This window comes from Salvelinus alpinus, chromosome 10, assembly GCF_045679555.1.
Source record: "Salvelinus alpinus chromosome 10, SLU_Salpinus.1, whole genome shotgun sequence".
NCBI lineage: Eukaryota > Metazoa > Chordata > Actinopteri > Salmoniformes > Salmonidae > Salvelinus > Salvelinus alpinus.
The window spans coordinates 73,240,831-73,261,054 of record NC_092095.1 but is presented as its reverse complement, the minus strand read 5'-3'; the positions used below and the strand labels follow the sequence as shown (position 1 = coordinate 73,261,054).

Sequence of the window (20,224 nt, the reverse complement as noted above, 5' to 3'; positions counted from 1 at the left end):
GATAAAGTTCATATTTATATCCAAAAATCTCAGTTTACATTGGCGCGTTATGTTCAGTAGTTCCAGAACATCCTGTCACGCCCTGGCCTTAGTTATCTTTGTTTTCTTTATTATTTTAGTTAGGTCAGGGTGTGACATGGGGGAAGTATGTGTTTTGTATTGTCTATGGGTTTTTGGATGTTTATGGGGCAGTGTTTAGTCTAGGTGTATGTATGTCTATGGTTGCCTAGATTGGTTCTCAATTAGAGACAGCTGTCTATCGTTGTCTCTGATTGGGAGCCATATTTAGGCAACCATAGTCATTAGGTAGTTTGTGGGTGATTGTCTATGTCTATGTGTAAGTTGCCTGTGTCTGCACTTGTCATTATATAGCTTCACGTTCGTCGGTTTGTTGTTTTGTTTAGTTTGTAAGTGTTCTTCGTCTTCGTTGATTAAATATGTGTTCATTTCACGCTGCGCCTTGGTCCTCCTCTCTTTCACGTAACGACGATCGTGACACATCCGGTGATTTTGCAGAGAGCCACATCAATTTACAGAAATACTCATAATAAACATTGCTAAAAGATACAAGTGTTACGCATGGAATTTTAGATCCACTTCTCCTTAACTTCTTAGCGCTAGGGCTCAGATTTTTTTATATTTTTAAATATCGTGCCCAACGTAAACGGACATTTTCTCTGGTCCAGATTGTAGAATATGCATATAATTTACAGATTAGGATAGAAAACACTCCAAAGTTTCCAAGACTGTCAAAATAATGTATGTGAGTATAACAATACTTATTCTGCAAGCGAAAACCTGAGAAAATGTAACCCAGAAGTGATATTTAAAAAATAAAAATAAATCTGTGGTCCCTGGCCCGTCTAACCTCCATTTAAAGGGGTATCAACCAGATTCCTTTTCCAATGACTTCCTCGGGCTGTGACCAGACTTTAGACATAGTTTCAGGCTTTTATTTTGAAAAATGAGCGACATTTTTCAAAAGTAGTCCGGTGTCCTCTGAATATTTCCTGCGCGCGACAGAGGGGCTCCCCATTTTCCGTTTCTCTCTTAAAGAATAGGTTATGGTCCGTTTGAAATATTATCGATTATGTTTGTTAAAAACAACCTGAGGATTGATTATTAAAAACATTTGACATGTTTCTACGACCATTACGGATACTTTTTGGAATTTGTCGAACGGAACACGGCTTTTGTTTTCTTAACATAATGCGCAACCCAAATGGCGTTTTTTTGTGATAAAAGTAATATTTATCGAACAAAAATAACATTTGTTGTGTAACTGGGAGTCTCGTGAGTGGAAACATCCGAAGATTATCAAAGGTATGCGATTAATTTGATTGCTTTTCTGACTTTCGTGACCAAGCTAACCAAGCTAATATAAGGCTAGCTGTTGTAGCATTGTAAGCTACACTCACAAAAGCTTGGATTTCTTTCGCTGTAAAATATATTTTCAAAATCTGACACGATGAGTGGATTAACAACAAGCTAAGGTGTGTTTTGGTATATTTCACTTGTGATTGCATGATTATAAATATTTTTTGTAATATTTATGCATTTGGCGCCCTGCAATTCTAGCGGTTGTTTAGGAAAGTGATCCTGTAAAAGGGATCCGTGGCGCAGAGAAGTTAATATAACCGCTGTGTCAGATTTCAAAAAAGCTTTACCGAAAAAGCACATCATGCAATAATCTGAGTACAGCGCTCAGACAACAAAACAAGCCATACAGATATCCGCCATGTTGTGGAGTCAACAGAAGTCATAAATAGCATTAAAAATATTCACCTACCTTTGATGATCATCAGAATGCACTCCCAGGAATCCAAGTTCCACAATAAATGTTTGTTTTATTTGATAAAGTCCATCATTTATGTCCAAATACCTCCTTTTTGTTTGCGCGTTTAGTACACAATCCAAACTCACGAGGCGCGGGAAAGTCCAGGCGAAAGTTCAGATGAAAAGTCATATTACAGTTCGTAGAAACATGTCAAACGAAGTATAGAATCAATCTTTAGGATGTTTTTTATCATAAATCTTCAATAATGTTCCAACCGGAGAATTCTTTTGTCTGTAGAAATGCGATGGAACGCAGGTCGCTCTCACATGAGCGCGCTTGATCAGCTCATGCCACTCTGGCAGACCCCTGACTAATTCAGCTCCCATTCCCTCCTACTTCACATTAGAAGCATCAAACAAGGTTCTAAAGACTGTTGACATCTAGTGGAAGCCTTATGAAGTGCAATATGACCACATTTCCACTGTATCTTGGATAGGCAAAGAGTTGAAAAACTACAAACCTCAGATTTCCCACTTCCTGGTTGGATTTTTTCTCAGGTTTTTGCCTGCCATATGAGTGCTGTTATAGTCACAGACATCATTCAAACAGTTTTAGAAACTTCAGAGTGTTTTCTATCCAAATCTACTAATAATATGCGTATGTTAGCAACTGGGCCTGAGTAGCAGGCAGTTTACTCTGGGCACCTTATTCATCCAAGCTACTCAATACTACCCCCAGCCATAAGAAGTTATTTAAACGCTGCAAAAGTATCAGAATTGTTCACTTCTCTCATTGACTTCTCAAACCCAGGCTTGGTCCGTTTCGCAGGCGTTCTTTGAAGTCTCGCGTTGTTGCGTCTCTGGGTTTAGAAACTGGTCGTGGGGGAACAGGAAGTTCCGCGCAGGCGCGTATCATTCTTCAGAATAAAGGATACGCCAGAATTGTGCAGTCGAGACGACAACTTCTGTGTCCGTTTCAAATGTATTACTACTGGTATGTAATAGCACGTTATAATATCGAAAGTTCATGTCATAACATGCTAGGTAACAATTACGTCAAGTTATTATCACGTTTTATAAAGGTTTTATGTGCTATGTTTTGTGTCAAACCGCGCGAGGGAACGTGATAACTTTGGGTTAGTCTGAGTGGATGTATATAATTTCGTCAATGTAATTTCATAAAGGATCAATTTATTTGAGATTTCTGGGTTCGTTTTACATGTCGCTTTTGGTTTTCTGTAAAATTCACGAGCTGGTAAAATGGCGGTTCCCACTAGGTCTGCATCAACGGACTTCAGTGCAGCAGAGAGACACTTTTACGGTTGCACTACTGTTTTGGAGCTAAAAGCAATGATTATCAGTTTTCTACATGTGAAGTAATATTCAGAGACATTGTTGTTTCTGTCTATCTATACATGTTACTATGGTGTGAACGGAAATACTATTGGTTTTTGATTGGAATAATACAGTGAAGACAAGGTTATTCAGGAAAATAGTACATAGTGCTGCCTAAAACATACTGCAACCTTGTACTAAATGTTTTTTTAGTAATTTATGTGAATTCAGGAAATCTACTATAGATTAAGTGCGTTTAAGTTGTGTAGTCTAATTTAATGTGTATACTTTGTCTAATGTGAATTAATTAATGTTTTGTAGTCAATGCTTAGCTACCAGATCTGTTGAAATGAGATCAGTGCTTGACTTGGACAGGAGCTCACCGGGGCTGAGTACCGTCACCTCATATGTCTACTGTTTGAGCTCATGTTCCTCTTATAGAATATCAGCTCAACAGTATTGTGGAAATATAAACAATATTTTTTGAGAATAAAGAAAAAGTGCCAGAACTGTCAAGACTAACTTTTGTGTCTGTTTGTCTTTATTACTACAGGCCGACTCAGATTAAGTCTGAGGCCGGTAACATCAACAGTGAGGAGAAACCCAGCCTGCCACTCTCCTTCCACACTGAGTAGAAACCTACAGTCACTGGGTCTTGATTGTGACAGTGGAGCCCAGTTTGCAGAGATCCAGAGATGGCATCAGTGAAGCTGGAAGACTGCAGTCAAACACTGGAGCTGAATGCCAACATTAAAGATGAAGAAGAGGAGGAGAAGATTGGGACATCTGTTTCTCATGGTAAGAGCAGGTTCTGTCTAAGTTTGTTTCATTCCAACTTCCCACTGTGTATGAAAAGTTGCAGTAGAACTGTTTCATGATGAACTGTTTCAATGAGAAGGTAGATGTTATTTCATGCTACTGACACTTGCATGGTTTGACACCAATATTGCCAGCATTTGTTTTATTCACAGGGGTATCTGGAGTGCTCAGAGAGTAGACTAAAGTAGTGAAGTAGACAATCTGCCAGTGTTTTTACATTTCTATGAAATGAGTCTGTGTAGTTTCTAACCCTTGTGATAGTGAGTGGAGGATGATATGGCTCATAATTTTAATGACATGAGATAGTTTCAGATTATTTTTATTCCCCTTTGTATTACACAGCCTACTTATATGAATACATACAGTACCAGGCTACTGATATGAATACATACAGTACCAGGCTACTGATATGAATACATACAGTACCAGGCTATGGTACTGTAACATGCATAAAGCAATCACAGGTGTTGATCAGAAGAGCTAAGACAACAACGGGTAAATGGTAATGAATGGGCAGAGCGGTCAGTTAGGTACATACAGGACCTGAGTTCGAGGCTGGGGCCGACAGGTAAACAAAATTAAGTACCGTGTTATTGAAGTAGTCCAGGGGGCATCAGCTGTGTAGCAGAGTGATCATAGGGTCAAAAGAGCAGCAATCGGTGAGTCAGGGTGCCGTTCAGTAGTCACTACTACGCTAGGCAAGCAGGGGACACAGTGTTCAGAAAAGCTAGCGGGCCGGGACTAGTAGATGGTTCTTCGGCGGCATCGTAACAGAATAGCCTGTTGAGACCACATCGGGCGATCACGTCGGCAGTCCAGTCGTGATGGATCAGCGGGGCTCCGTGCCGACAATAAAGGGTCCAGGCCAATTGGCAAAGGAGGTATTGTAGCCCTAGAATTATCTGGTATATGGGCCTAGCTCGAAGGTGCTTGCTTCGGGACAGAGGCGTTAGCTAACAGTAGAGCGTCAGGAATCCGGTGATGTGGTAGAGAGAAGCAGTCCGGTATGCTCTGGGTTGATATCGCGCTGTGCAGACTGGCAGGTATTGTCCGAGCTAAGGCTGGCTGGTGACCAAGGAAAAAGGTGAAGACCGCTAGCCGTGGCTAACAAAGACTAGTAGCTAGTTAGCTGGCTAGCTCCTGATGGAAGTTCCAGTTATAAGGAATAAAAATAGCAGATCCATACCACATTGGGTGAGGCGGGTTGCAGAAGAGTATATTTAGTTGGTAGATAGAAAGTGAGATTTATATATATATATACGAAAAAGACCGGCTATTTACACGAGATAAGACAAACACACACGTCCTACTGCTACGCCATCTTGGAGTTTTAAGCGTCCTTAAATATCTTCTAAATATCTCATGGGAGCCCATCTGGACCTGCTGCTTTACCTCCCTTCATATTGAAAATAGCATCCGATTTCTGCAGGATCCATTGATAATTGACCTTGTTAATTATGAATTGCATTAATGGCTCGGTCTGAATTGAACTTCTTAATGCACCAGGTCAGTAATTTACCAGGTTTTTCACCTTGATCATAGAAGGACTGTTTCAGCCTAGTTAAGCTGTTTGCAGCCTTTGAGGTGGAACGTTCTTCATACTGAACTTTAAGAGCAAATAATTCCTTGTTTACTTCTACTGAGTTATCCAAAAAAGTGTAAAGTCACCTTGTCCTAGAGAGATTTACACGGTTATCAAAACGTCACGCCAGGGTAAGCCTACACATTTTAAGTGTTTCTAAAATCCTCTGAGAAAAATGAATGGTGAAAAAATTATTGGAACCATTTCCTTGTTTGACTGCTAGGTTTTATCCGTATAATGATTAGAGGTTGACCGATTATGAATTTTCAATACCGATAACGATTATTGGAGGACCAAAAAAGCCGATACCGATTTAATCGGACAATTAAAAAAATATATATTATTAATTAAAAAAATAAAATAATGACAATTACAACAATACTGAATGAACACTTATTTTAACTTAATATAAAACATCAATAAAATCTATTTAGCCTCAAATAAATAATTGAACATGTTCAACTTGGTTTAAATAATGCAAAAACAAATTGTTGGAGAAGAAAGGAAATGTGCAATGTAAAAAAAGCTAACATTTAAGTTCCTTGCTCAGAACATGAGAACATATGAAAGCTGGTGGTTCCTTTTAACATGAGTCTTCAATATTCCCAGGTAAGAAGTTTTAGGTTGTAGTTATTATAGGACTAATTCTCTCTATACCATTTGTATTTCATATACCTTTGACTATTGGAGGCACTTTAGTATTGCCAGTGTAACAGTATAGCTTCCGTCCCTCTCCTCGCCCCTACCTGGGCTCGAACCAGGAACACATTGACAACAGCCACCCTTGAAGCATCGTTACCCATCGCTCCACAAAAGCCGCGGCACTTCAGATCAAGGGGAACAACTACTCCAAGTCTCAGAGCGAGTGACGTCACCGATTGAAACGCTATTAGCGCGCACCCCGCTAACTAGCTAGCCATTTCACATCGGTTACACCAGCCTAATCTCGGGAGTTGATAGCCTTGAAGTCATAAACAGCTCAATGCTTGAAGCATTGCGAAGAGCTGCTGGCAAACGCACGAAAGTGCTGTTTGAATGAATGCTTACGAGCTTGCTGCTGCCTACCATCGCTCAGTCATACTGCTCTATCAAATATCAAATCATAGACTTAATTATAACATAATAACACACAGAAATACGAGCCTTTGGTCATTAATATGGTCGAATCCGGAAACTATCATTTCGAAAACAAAACGTTTATTCTTTCAGTGAAATACGGAACCGTTCCGTATTTTATCTAATGGGTGGCATCCCTAAGTCCAAATATTGCTGTTACATTGTACAACCTTCAATGTTATGTCATAATTATGTACAATTCTGGCAAATTAATTTCGGTCTTTGTTAGGAATAAATGGACTTCACACAGTGGCCCAAACTGCTGCATATACCCTGACTGCTTGCACGGAACGCAAGAGAAGTGACACAATTTCCCTAATTATAAGAAATTCGTGTTAGCAGTCAATATTAACTAAATATGCAGGTTTAAAAATATATACTTGTTTATTGATTTTAAAGAAAGTCATTGATGTTTATGGTTAGGTTTGGTGCAACGACAGTGCTAAATCATCACCCGTTTGGCGAAGTAGGCTGTGATTCGATGAGAAATTAACAGGCATCGCATCGACTATATGCAACGCAGGACATGCTAGATAAACTAGTAATATCATCAACCAAGTGTAGTTAACTAGTGATTATGTGAAGATTGATTGTTTTTAATAAGTTTAATGCTAGCTAGCATCTTACCTTCGCTTCTTGCTGCCCTTGCGTAACAGGTAGTCAGCCTGCCATGCAGGCTTCTCGTGGAGTGCAATGTTAGTTAAATAAAGGTGTAAAAAAAACGGTGTCCAAAAATACAGATTTCCGATTGTTATGAAAACTTTAAATCGTCCCTAATTAATTGGCCATTCCGATTAATCGGTCGACCTCTAATAATGATTTATACTCAATTGGTATGCAGCTACCCGGCGCTAGAGGGGAGTGGAGACACGTGGGGCAGCAGGTAGCCTAGTGGTTAGAGTGTTGGGCCAGTAACCAAAAGGTTGCTGGATCAAATCCCTGAGATGACAAGGTAAAAATCTGATGTTCTGCCCCTGAACAAGACAGTTAACCCTCTGATCCCTGGTAGCTCGTCATTATGAATACGAATTGGTTCTTAACTGACTTGCCTAGTTAAATAAAACAATTACATTTAAAAAAAGATAGCGGACAAGAAAAAAAGAAGAATGGGGGATTGCGGAAGCTTTCTGGAAGATCTGATGGAGAAGATGGTGGACCAGAAAATAAGGAGAGAAGTGGAATATATTTTGAGTGAATATGGAATCGGGGATCACACAGAGCCTTTAGAAGAGCTACAGGAGGAAAGTGAACGTGACAAGAGGATGAATTAACTGCGATGGCCAGTGCAGTGATGACCCCTGAGAAGGAGCTGAGTGTAGAGGGAAGTTGAGTTGGTGAAGGTAACTCGGAGGGAACTCATAATGATTTATTGTTTCTCTTATATCCAGAGGGAGCGGGCGCTCCGGATTTCACGATTGGGGACAAGAATTGTGACTCGAATTGCTCTCCGGAAAAGGGCGGCATTGAAAGAAGTGATAATGGGATTAGGTTTAAGTGTTGAGGAGGAGCAGCTGAAATGGAAGATTCCAGGTGTCTGTGATGCCCGTCTTCAGGTGAGACGTAGATCCTGTGTAGAACGTTGGGAAACAGAGAAGACTTTCTGTCATGTGGACTTTTGCAATTTTGTATTAATTATGTATCAATGAATTGAATGTATGTAGGCTGTGGAATCCCTCACACCAGTACAGTAGGTGGTGGTGTATGCAGCTAAAAGTTTGCTGTGATCCGCTAACCAAATCCCAAAGAAGTGCACTTCGTTGGCCCGAATGTAGAATGTGAAAAAGGAGCGTTGTTAATCTATATTATTGATGTTTGATGAAGAGTATCTACCAGCCTATGTAAAGCTGGGATATAAAAGATACCCCATAAGAGAGTTTGTGTAAAACCTGATGCACGTAAGAAATGTTAAAGGTTTGGCCACATGTCAAGTGTTTGCAGACAGACATTTTTTATTGAAGAGTATGTGAATGTAAAATGTTGCAACTGTGGAGGGGGTCATGTTCCTGAATTCCCAGAGTGCTCTGTTAGGGTGAATGTACAGCAAATGTCCTATGTGGAGGTGGTGAAGAGAGTTATAGGGGCAAGAGGACACAGTTCTATAGAAGATATGGTGGTGGATGCACAACAACCAGTTGCAAATGTTGTACGTCAATCAAGTGATCTGGATACACTTATTGTGAAGGAGGTGGATATTTTAGTATTCATAGCCACAGTTATGAATTGTACTGCACATGAAGTCCAAGAAGCTGGACATCATTATATCTACAGCTGAGAAGTTTTTGGGCCTCCAAGACTACAAGAACTACTGTCACCAGATAATGTTCCGCTCTTACAGGATCCTTCTCAGCCTGTGTAGGGATCTGATTAGAACAGGAAAGCAGGCTCTCATTTTAGTTCTGTGAGAGATACAGGCGTGCTTCTCTCTCACCACAGCAATGGTCACGTCTTGGTCTAAATAGGCTACAATGTTGCACAAACCATAAACCTGGGACGGCCCAACATTAATACATTCTTAGAACATCAGGCACGTTTTCACATTACGGTTTTTAGGGGGCATGACAATTACAAAGGAATCCAAATGTAATTAGGATTTTTACATTGCAAACAGTGGAAATAATTTTTCATGCCACGAGGTAGTCTACCTGATCCTGGCAAATGGGTTCCGGAACGAAAGACTACAAAACTGAGGTGCTGGAGGATCCGGCTCAAATTAAGCATTGTCCTTCTCATATAATGAGGTAGGGCCACCCCAAGAACACCTGAATGCAAACCAAGTTGCACCAAACCAAGATAGACCACAGCCAGTCGTTTCCAATGGGAACAGATGCGTCATAGTGGGCAGTGCCAAGCACGAGCTAGTACTAAATGTTTTTGTCATTTATGTGAATTTAGGAAATCTACTATAGATTCACTTACGTTGTGTAGCCTAATTTAAAGTGTGTACTTTGTCTAATGTGAATTAATTCATGTTTTGTTGTCAATGCTTAGCTACCAAATCTATTGAAATGAGATCAATGCTAGACTTGGACAGGAGCTCACCGGAGCTGAGTATCGGCACCTATTTCAGTCCAAGTCAAGCACTGAATTAGATAATTGAACAAACATAAATATAATATTTTTTCAGATATTTTTTGAGAATAAAGCAAGTGCCAGAACTGTCAAGACTAACTTTTTTTTGTCTGTTTTTCATTGTTGCTACAGAACGACTAGAATTAAGTCTGAGCCCGGTAACATCAACAGTGCGGACAAACCCAGCCTGCCTCTCTCCTTCCACACTGAGTCCAAACCTACAGTCACTGGGTCCTGATTGTGACAGTGGAGCCCAGTTTGCACTGCAGGATCCAGAGATGGCATCAGTGAAGCTGGAAGACTGCAGTCAAACACTGGAGCTGAATGTCAACATTAAAGATGAAGAAGAGGAGGAGAAGATTGGTAAATCTGTTTCTTCTGGTAAGAGCAGGTTCTATCTAACTAAGTTTGTTGTTCGTTCCAACTTCCCACTGTGTATGAAAAGTTGCAGTAGAACTGTTTCATGATGAACTGTTTCAATGAGAAGGTAGATGTTATTTCATGCTACTGACACGTGCATGGTTTGACACCAGTATTGCCAGCATTTGTTTTATTCACTTGGCGATCTGGAGTGATCAGAGAGGAGACTAAAGAAGTGAAGTAGACAAACTGCCAGTGTTTTAAAGTTCTATGAAGTGAGTCTGTGTAGTTACTAACCCTTGTGATGGTGAGTGGAGGATGACACACCCCTTTTTAGCTTTCATCTTTTACCCACTTTTAGAATAGTTTTATTCCCCTGTAGTGTACAGCCTACTGATATGAATACATATGTCACCCGGTACAGCCAGAAGAGGACTGGTCACCCATTTGGTCCTGGTTCCTCTCTACATTTCTTCCAAGATTCCTGCTTGCTAGGGAGTTTTTCCTGGCTACTGTGCTTCTACATTTGCATTGCTTGCTTTTTGGGTATTTGATGCTGGGTTTCTATAAAGCACTTTGTGACAACTGCTGATGTAAAAAGGGCTTCATAGTATACATTTGATTGACATGTATATCTCACCACCTGACTGGTTCTTCTGATATTGTTCACACAGGAGACCGTGTTGAGACATTCTCTACATCCAGAGAGCAACAGCAGGAAGATCACAGAGCTAAGAGGTCTCACCACTGCCCACATTGTGAGGAGATTTTCCCAATTCTATCAAAGCTAAAAACACACCTAAAAATACACACAGGAGAGAATCTGTATTCCTGTACTGACTGTGGGAAGAGATTCACAACACCAGGAGCTTTGGCAGTTCATCAGAGAGTGCACACTGGAGGGAAGCCTTACTCCTGCTCTGACTGTGGAAAGAGTTTCTCTCGACTGGGCCACTTAAAAACACATGAACGTATACATACAGGAGTGAAGCCTTACTCCTGCGCTGACTGTGGACAGAGTTTCTCTCGACTGGGCCACTTAAAAACACATGAACGTAGACATATTGGAGTGAAGCCTTACTCGTGCTCTGACTGTGTAAAATGCTTCACAACATCAGCTCAGCTAAAAGATCATCAGAGAACACACACAGGAGAGAAGCCTTACTCCTGCTCTGACTGTAGAAAGAGTTTCTCTCGACTGGGCCACTTAAAAAGACATGAACGTATACATACAGGAGTGAAGCCTTACTGCTGCTCTGACTGTGTAAAATGCTTCACAACATCAGCTGAGCTACAAGTTCATCAGAGAACACACACAGGAGAGAAGCCTTACTCCTGCTCTGACTGTGGAAAGAGTTTCTCTCGACTGGGCCACTTAAAAAGACATGAACGTATACATACAGGAGAGAAGCCTTACTCCTGCTCTGACTGTGGAAAGAGTTTCTCTCAAATGGGCCAATTAAAAAGCCATCAAGGTAAACAAAGGAGAGAAGTCTTGCCACTGATCTGACTATAGAGAACACACAAAGGAGAGAAGCCTTACCACTGATCTGACTGTAGAGAACACACAAAGGAGTGAACCTTACTTATTCCTTGAGGTTTTTAAGCAAACCAGATGGCACAATTGTGTGTTTTTTTATATTACTTATAGCCAGGGGCACACTCCAACACCATTTACAAACAAAGCATTTGTGTTTAGTGAGTGCGCCAGATCAGAGGCAGTAGGGATGACCAGGGATGTTATCTTGATAAGTGCGTTAATTTGACCATTTTCTGTCATGCTAATCATAAAAAATGTAACTAGTACTTTTGGGTGTCAGGGAAAATGTTTAGAGTAAAAAGTACATGATTTACTTTAGGAGTTTGCGAAATAAAAATAAAAGTTGTACAAAATATGAATAGTAAAGTATAGATACCCCCAAAAAACTACTTAAGTACTTTACACCACTGCATGTATCCATGCTGTGTGTCCGCATTGCAGGCTGGTGGTGTGATGGTTGGGGTGTGTTTTCAGGGCACACATTGGGCCCCTTGATAAAGGTTGAACAATGTTTGAATGCCACAGGATATCTAAATAATCATTGCCAATCAGGTGCCTCCCTTCATGGCAGCAGTTTATCCATCTGCAAGTTGTTGTTTTTTCAGCAGGATTATGCCACAAGGCTTGTCCAGGAATGGTTCCAAGAACATTACAGTGAATTCAGCTCACTGAATTCACTGTAATTGTGAATCTGTGGGAGGAGATGAAACGAGCTATTCGGAGTAGATCCACTCCCAGCTAACTTGACACAATTGCAGGAAGCATTGGAGTCAACATGGGCCAGCGTCTCTGGAACTCACACAACACCTTGGACAGTCCATTTCCTGACGAATTGAGGCTAATTCTGAGGACAAAGGGGGGTGCAACTCAATATTAGGAAGGTGTTTCTAATGCTTTGTACGCTCCGTGTATATCAGATAAAGATTAAAATGATCAGTTTTTAGCATTAGTTTGGGTGGATTATTTTATATTACTAAATAACTTTTGTTTAATGATAAATGTAGAGCTTGTATTTTTAGTGTTTCCTGTTTGACCCCAGGAAGAGTAGCCGCTGGGGATCCTAATAAAATACTAAATTGAACTAAATGTATCAGATATTGATGACGTGTTGATCAGTTTTCACCATTAGTATTTTAATGAAGGTGTCATTCAATGTGTTTCAATGGGATATAGTAGTAAAGGCCAAATTCAATATATATATTTTTATACCTAATGTAGTCCTAAAATTATAAATTATTATCTAAACAATCCATTATATGATCTTCTTAAACCATTCCATTTGTCAGCATATTATTGTAATGTATTATTTGTATTTTTCTATGGTGCCAAAGTCCAGGGACAGCATTACCACCACAATCCAATAATGACCAAGTTACTATTGGGGGATGGAACCAGAGAGGAAACTTGTGTTACCTTTCTCACACCACTGCAGTATTCATTTCAACAGACCTTTTGCACGCCCCTTTGTTGGAGCTCAATATATGCCCAGGACTATACTGAGGGTCAGGATGTTGTAATACCCAGTTGATTGTGTACATAGTCTTCTAGAACTCTGGTATTGATGGCCCATTTCAAGGTGAGTCATTGATATGAATGTTCAGAGTGAAAGAGCTGTGAACTCAAATGTGATGTCCCACATCTACCACAACCTTTCCTATTGTGTTAGTCAATGCACCACAGCATTTTAGGAAGCCATTGTTCAAAATGTGATCATACATACAGTACAATGGGAGGGGGTGTGGCCTGCACGGAGGATGACCAGGAGGTTGATCTCAGACAGAGTTGACAGTGAGGACAAACCCAGCCTGCCTCTCTCCTTCCACACTGCCTTCAAAACAGATTCTAAACCTACAGTCACTGGGTCCTGATTGTGACAGTGGAGACTTGTTGCACTGCAGGATCTAGAGATGGCATCACTGGACACGTTTCCATTGGGCCAGGTCTACAACAACAAAAACATTTAGCAAAACAATCATTGCACCGTGATGGAAACGACAGATACAGAAGACATTTTCTAATGATCCACAAATGTTTTATCTGTTCCTAGTGGCAGGAAAACATTGAAGAACCACAATGCAATGCTGTGAAGGTGTAAGAAGGGTGCTGCTAAGATCAGAGATTCATCTCCTGAGTACATACTGTACCTCGCACCTGAATACCAACCAAGTAATCTGACATACAGGACTTCAAGTTGTAAAATAGTGAACTACTCCTTTAATGGGGCGGTAGGTGCTATGAAAGGGAGGTTTTTACAACAAACTAAAAAAATGTTCTTGTCGTATTTTGTTCATTAGTCTACTGTTAATACAACGCCAAAAAGGTTGCATGTTAGCAGTCAAGTTTTCAATATAGAGCACTTTCAGTACAGAGAAAAAAGTGGGATGATTATGCAAATTAGAAAAATTATAATTGTATATAATTTGCATCATCACACCTTTTGGTGTGTACTACATTGTTTTCCAATCCTGGTCCTGGGGGTCCAAAGAGGTGTGCTTTTTTGTTTTTGCCCTAACACTCTCACACTGGATTTAACTCAGCAACTCAAGCCTTTGAACTGAATAAGGTATGTGAGTGTTAGGGCAAAAACATACATGTACACCCCTTTGGGACCAGGGTTGGGGAACACTGCTGTACTGAAAGTCCTCCATCTTCAGAACTTCACTGCTGACGTTCACATTATTGGGATTGTATACAGGGTGAGGAAACCAAGGTGGACACTTGTAATTTGACTGAACTATCCCTTTAATTAGAGTTCCTTTGGAGTTATATTTAGTTAGAGTTGCATTTGCTCTAAGCATGTGCTCTAAATATTCATTTATTTTATAAAGAAAACTTATTTTGTCATCGCTTAGGTTCGCCTAGCCTTCTTAAGGAGTGTGCTCGCATACTCCCTTAAAAGACCTTTGCTTGAAAAACGAGAAAAAGAGTGGCAGTAGCACTGTTTGTCTATTTTGAGACGCCATAGACTCCTTTCTCTGTTTACAAATTATAATTGGATTTTAAGGTTTGAATGACTGTCCTGCTTCATATAATGTTTGTGTCATCATCACAAATCAACTGCATTATACTTAAAAAACACTTCAACCAGTAAAATGGCTTTTGCTATAGCCTATATCAATGAGCGTAAGCCTTCTGTTGACCAATGACCAATGAAGGGGCTTAGACTTCGGCTACCGACTTTGGCTTGCCCCCAGGGAAAAATGTGATGGCACAAATAGCGCGAAAAAAGCCCAAAACGAAAACTAAACAAAATGTCGTCATAATATATGCACAAACTTCCGAACTGTTTCGGCTGTTTTTATTTAACCTTTATTTAACTAGGCAGTTCTTATCAACTTACACTGTCGAAGCACTGGTCCTCTTCCATTTTAATTCCAGGTTGCATATTACAATATTTAAGGGCATATCAGATTGGTCTGCTCTGACCATAACAGTCACACCAACCATAGGGTTGGTTGGTATAAGATTGAAATGGGTAAATAATGTACCTGTGAAAACCCTATGAAATAGCTCCCCAATACCATCTGATGTATATATTTAATGTATTACATGAATGGAGACCACAGCCCTTCCAACAATACATTTAAACTGTGTTTTACTGTGATTTTTCTCCACCCTGCTGCATGTATTCTATGTATTCCATTTCAAATGTGTCTCCCAGTGCAGCTTTACTTCCAGGCTATTATGACACATCTGTCAGTTTCTTCTATGTTCCTAGGCCTCTAGTACATTAAAAAACAAATATTGTTTTTTGGTCACTACCATTGCAGGAACATACCATGCTACTGGTGCAACTAGCAAACCAAAAACAACATAATAGTGGTTATTTAGCCTGATAACACATCACTGCCGACAGACACAAGCAGAAATGTAGCAGCCTGTACACCTAATCATTAGTGATCTGACATGCTGTATTACATGGAAACTGTAGGCTACTAACAACAGCTACATAGTCTAGTTTACTATGGTCCTGTCCCTCTGACCAGGGTCAACAAAGTGGTAATGTTGTGTATTGTATATACAGTATTTCACTTCAAACAGTTTATTTCATTTAATTATACACAAGAGAAAAAAATGTATGTACAAACATTTTTCATTACATTCTTGTCATTTAAGCAGATGCTCTTATCCAGAGCGATTTACAAGACAAATTAGGGTTAATTGCCTTGCGTAAGGGCACAATGACAGATTTTTCACCTTGTCAGCTCGGGATTCAAACCAGCAACCTTTCAGTTACTGGCCCAACACTCTTAACTGCTAGGCTACCTGCCGCCAGATTAATTAACTTCAATACAGTTATTCAAATACATTCATCATCAATGACTAAAACAATGAATCTAGTATTAAAAGACACATTTAATAAACACAACTAGTCGATTCATAGCTTGTTCATCATTAAACAAAAGTTATTTAGTAATATAAAATAATCCACCCAAACTAATGCTAAAAACTGATCATCACACCATCTTTATCTGATATACACGGTGTACAAAACATTAGGAACACCTTCCTAATATTGAGTTGCACCCCCCTTTGTCCTCAGAACAGTCTTAATATCGTTGGGGCATGGACTGTCCAAGGTGTTGTGTGCGTTTCAGAGGGATGATGGTCCATGTTGACTCCAATGCTTCCTACAATTGTGTCAAGTTGGCTGGGAGTGGATCTACTCGGAATTGCTCGTTCCATCTCCTCCGACAGATGCACGATTACAGTGAACTGAGTAATCTGAATTCACTGTAATGTTCTTGGAACCATTCCTGGACAAGCCTTGTGGCATAATGCATAATCCTGCTGAAAATCAACTTGCAGATGGATACAGTGCTGCCATGAAGGGATGCATCTGATTAGCAATGATGTTTAGATATGTTTTGTTGTTGTGCAAACAATAGCATGATATTTTTTCACTGTCATAGCTACTGTTAATTGAACACTGCAGCTAGATTAACAATAATTTTAGGTTTCTGCCGATATAAAGACATGTCTATGTCCCAGAAAGTTGTCTGTTGTATACAACATCATTCTAGTCACATTAGCACATGTTAGCAACTACCGTCCCGGTTTAGGGACACCCATCCCGTTGAGCAGGGGTGAGCAACTCCAGTCCTCGGGCCTGATTGGTGTCACACTTTTTCTCCATCCCTAGCAAACGCAACAGATTAATCAAATTGCATTCTAAACTGAAGATCATGATTAGGTGACAATTGGAGTCAGGTGTGTTAGCTGGGGCTGGGGCAAAACTGTGACACGAATCAGGCCCTCGAGGACTAGAATTGCCAACCCCTGCAGGAGAGGATAATTTAGGGAATTTGAAATTACTCATACTTTTACTTTTGATATTTAAGTCTATTTACAACCAAATACTTAGACTTTAACTCAAGTAGTATTTTACTTGGTGACTTTCACATTTTCTTGAGTTACTCTTGCCACATTAAGAGCAGAAATAAGGCTTCTCTCCTGTGTCTGTCCACTGATGACCTTTTAGCTCAGCTGTTGTTTAAAAAAAAAAATCTACAGATCAGATCAGATTATGTTTACCTTGGTGTCTTTTTAACTGACACATTCAAGAGAAACTCTTTCAACAGTCAGAGCAGGAGGAAGGCTTCTCTCCTGTGTGTATACGTTCATGTGTTTTTAAGTAGCCCAGTCGAGAGAAACTCTTTCCACAGTCAGAGCAGGAGTATGGCTTCTCTCCTGTGTGTGTTCTCTGATGAACTTTTAGCTCAGCTGATGTTGTGAAGCATTTTATACAGTCAGAGCAGGAGTAAGGCTTCACTCCTGTATGTCTACGTTCATGTGTTTTTAAGAGGTCCAGTCGAGAAAAACTCTTCCCACAGTCAGAGCAGGAGCAAGGCTTCTCTGATGTGTGTGTTCTCTGATGAACTTTTAGCTCAGCTGATGTTTTGAAGCATTTTACACAGTCACAGCAGGAGTAAGGCTTCTCTCCTGTATGTATACGTTCATGTGTTTTTAAGTGGCCCAGTTGAGAAAAACTCTTTCCACAGTTAGAGCAGGAATAAGGCTTCACCACTGTATGTATACGTTCATGTGTTTTTAAAGTTCTCAGTAGAGAGAAACTCTTTCCGCAGTCAGAGCAGGAGTAAGGCTTCTCTCCTGTGTGTGTTCTCTGATGAACTTTTAGCTCAGCTGATGTTGTGAAGCATTTTATACAGTCAGAGCAGGAGTAAAGCTTCACTTCTGTATGTATACGTTCATGTGTTTTTAAGATCTCCAGTCGAGAGAAACTCTTTCCACAGTTAGAGCAGGAATAAGGCTTCACTCCTGTATGTATACGTTCATGTGTTTTTAAGTTGCACAGTACAGAGTAACTCTTTCCACAGTCAGAGCAGAAGAAAGGCTTCTCTCCTGTGTGTGTTCTCTGATGAACATTTAGCTCAGCTGATGTTGTGAAGCATTTTACACAGTCAGAGCAGGAGTAAGGCTTCAATCCTGTATGTATACGTTCATGTGTTTTTAAATGGGAAAGTTGAGAGAAACTCTTTCCACAGTCAGAGCAGAAGAAAGGCTTCTCTCCTGTGTGTGTTCTCTGATGAACTTTTAGCTCAGCTGATGTTGTGAAGCATTTTACACAATCAGAGCAGGAGTAAGGCTTCACTCCTGTATGTATATGTTCATGTGTTTTTAAGTGGCCCAGTCGAGAGAAACTCGCCCCACAGTCAGAGCAGGAGTAAGGCTTTTCTCCAGTGTGCACTCTCTGATGAACCGTCAGATTCCCTGATGTTGTGAATCTCTTCCCACAGTCAGTACAGGAATACGGATTCTCTCCTGTGTGTATTTTTAGGTGTATTTTTAGCTTTGAGAAAATTGAGAAAATCTCTTCACAATGTGGGCAGTGGTGAGACCTCTTAGCTCTGTGATCTTCCTGTTGTTGCTCTCCGGATATAGAGAATGTCTCAACATGGTCTCCTGTGTGAACAACATCAGAAGAACCAGTCAGTTGGTGTGATATACATGTCAATCACATGTATATTATGAAGCCCTTTTTACATCAGCAGTTGTCAGAAAGTGCTTTACAGAAACCCAGCCTAAAAACCCAAAGAGCAACCTATGCAGATGTAGAAGCACAGTGGCCACGAAAAACTCCCTAGAAAGCAGGAACTTTGGAAGAAATGTAGAGAGGAAACAGGCCCAAAGAGGTGGCCAGTCCGCTTCCGGCTGTAGCCGGGTGACATATGTATTCATATCAGTTGGCTGTACAATACAGGGGAATAAAACTATTCTAAAAGTCGATAAGACGTGAAAGCTAAAAAGGGGCGTGTCATCCTCCACTCACCATCACAAGGGTTAGTAACTACACAGACTAATTTCATAGAACTTCAAAACACTGGCAGTTTGTCTACTTCACTTCTTTAGTCTACTCTCTGAGCACTCCAGATAGCCCAGTGAATAAAACAAATGCTGGCAATACTGATGTCAAACCATGCAAGTGTCAGTAGCATTAAATAATATTTACCTTCTCATTGAAACAGTTCATCATGAAACAGTTCTACAGCAACTTTTCATGCACAGTGGGAAGTTGGAACGAACAACAAACTTGGTTAGATAGAACCTGATCTTACCATAAGAAACAGATGTCCCAATCTTCTCCTCCTCTTCTTCATCTTTAATGTTGACATTCAGCTCCAGTGTTTGACTGCAGTCTTCCAGCTTCACTGATGCCATCTCTGGACCCTGCAGTGCAAACTGGGCTCCACTGTCACAATCAGGACCCAGTGACTGTAGGTTTGGACTCCGTGTGGAAGGAGAGAGGCAGGCTGGGTTTGTCCTCACTGTTGATGTTACCGGCTTCAGACTTAATTCTCGTCGTCCTGTAGATATAATGAGAAACAGACACAAAAGTTATTGTCTTGACAGTTCAGGCACTTTCTTTATTCTCTAAAAATATATTATATTTCTTCTTCTCAATTATCTAATTCAGTGCTTGACTTGGACTGAAATAGGTCCCGGTACTGTTTATATTTAGATGCAGGAGCTCCACAATACTGTTGAGTTAATATTCTTTTAGAGGAACATGAGCCCAAACACTAGAAATTTGAGGTGCCGGTACTAAGCTCCGGTGAGCTCCTGTCCAAGTCATTTCAACAGATCAGGCAGCTAAGCATTGACAACAAAACATGAAATCATTCAAATTATACAAAGTACATGCTTTAAAATGAATCTACACAACGACTATAGAATGATCTATAGTAGATTTCCCAAATTCACATAAATGCAGAAATGACAAAAACATTTAGTTCAAGGTTACAGTTTGTTTTAGGCAGCACTATCTACTATTTTCCTGAATAACCTTAATAATAATAATACCACTGTATTATTTCACATCAAAAACCAATGATATTTCCCATTTACATCATAGTAACATTTATAAAGATAGACACAACTGAATGTGTCTGAATATTACAACACATGATAATCATTACATGCAGCTTCAAACCTGTTGTGAGACCCTGAAATTGTCTCTCTGCACCAGCACCGAAGTCCGTTGACGCAGACCGAGGGGACAGCGCCATTTTACCAGCTCGTGAATTTTACACCAAACCAAAGAAGGAACGAGATGGATTTTGGACGACATTCTACAAATGTTCTAATCGATGAAACATCTGATACAG

The 20,224-nt window shown here is 40.2% G+C and overlaps 4 protein-coding genes across 9 annotated transcripts in view; 2 read left to right on the top strand and 2 right to left on the bottom strand.

The window, feature by feature from the left end:
• LOC139533073 (zinc finger protein 135-like) overlaps nucleotides 1-12,693 on the top strand; it is a 165,486-nt gene extending 152,793 nt beyond the window's left edge. Inside the window, exons 1-5 of one of the 5 annotated variants that reach the window (XM_071331308.1) lie at nucleotides 2,672-2,770; nucleotides 3,665-3,909; nucleotides 8,017-8,181; nucleotides 9,830-10,078; nucleotides 10,732-12,693. In XM_071331308.1, the coding sequence (XP_071187409.1) occupies nucleotides 9,976-10,078; nucleotides 10,732-11,567 (939 nt within the window). In that variant the 5' untranslated portion in view covers nucleotides 2,672-2,770; nucleotides 3,665-3,909; nucleotides 8,017-8,181; nucleotides 9,830-9,975 and the 3' untranslated portion in view covers nucleotides 11,568-12,693. Of the gene's footprint in view, nucleotides 1-2,671; nucleotides 2,771-3,664; nucleotides 3,910-8,016; nucleotides 8,182-9,829; nucleotides 10,079-10,731 lie in introns of those variants that run through there. The other 4 variants (XM_071331305.1, XM_071331306.1, XM_071331309.1 and 1 more) reach the window with 4 other exon arrangements.
• LOC139533031 (zinc finger protein ZFP2-like) overlaps nucleotides 1-20,224 on the top strand; it is a 530,089-nt gene that overhangs the window by 76,900 nt on the left and 432,965 nt on the right. The window lies entirely within an intron of this gene.
• LOC139533057 (zinc finger protein 135-like) overlaps nucleotides 1-20,224 on the bottom strand; it is a 545,377-nt gene that overhangs the window by 518,835 nt on the left and 6,318 nt on the right. The gene's annotated exons all lie outside the window — the stretch shown is intronic.
• Nucleotides 15,634-20,224, bottom strand: part of LOC139533041 (zinc finger protein 271-like) — a 222,385-nt gene continuing 217,794 nt past the window's right edge. The window contains exons 3-4 of the mRNA XM_071331233.1: nucleotides 19,175-19,423; nucleotides 15,634-18,521 (exon numbers count right to left, since the gene is read on the bottom strand). Coding sequence (XP_071187334.1) covers nucleotides 17,173-18,521; nucleotides 19,175-19,423 — 1,598 coding nt within the window. The 3' untranslated portion in view covers nucleotides 15,634-17,172. The remainder of the gene's footprint in view (nucleotides 18,522-19,174; nucleotides 19,424-20,224) is intronic.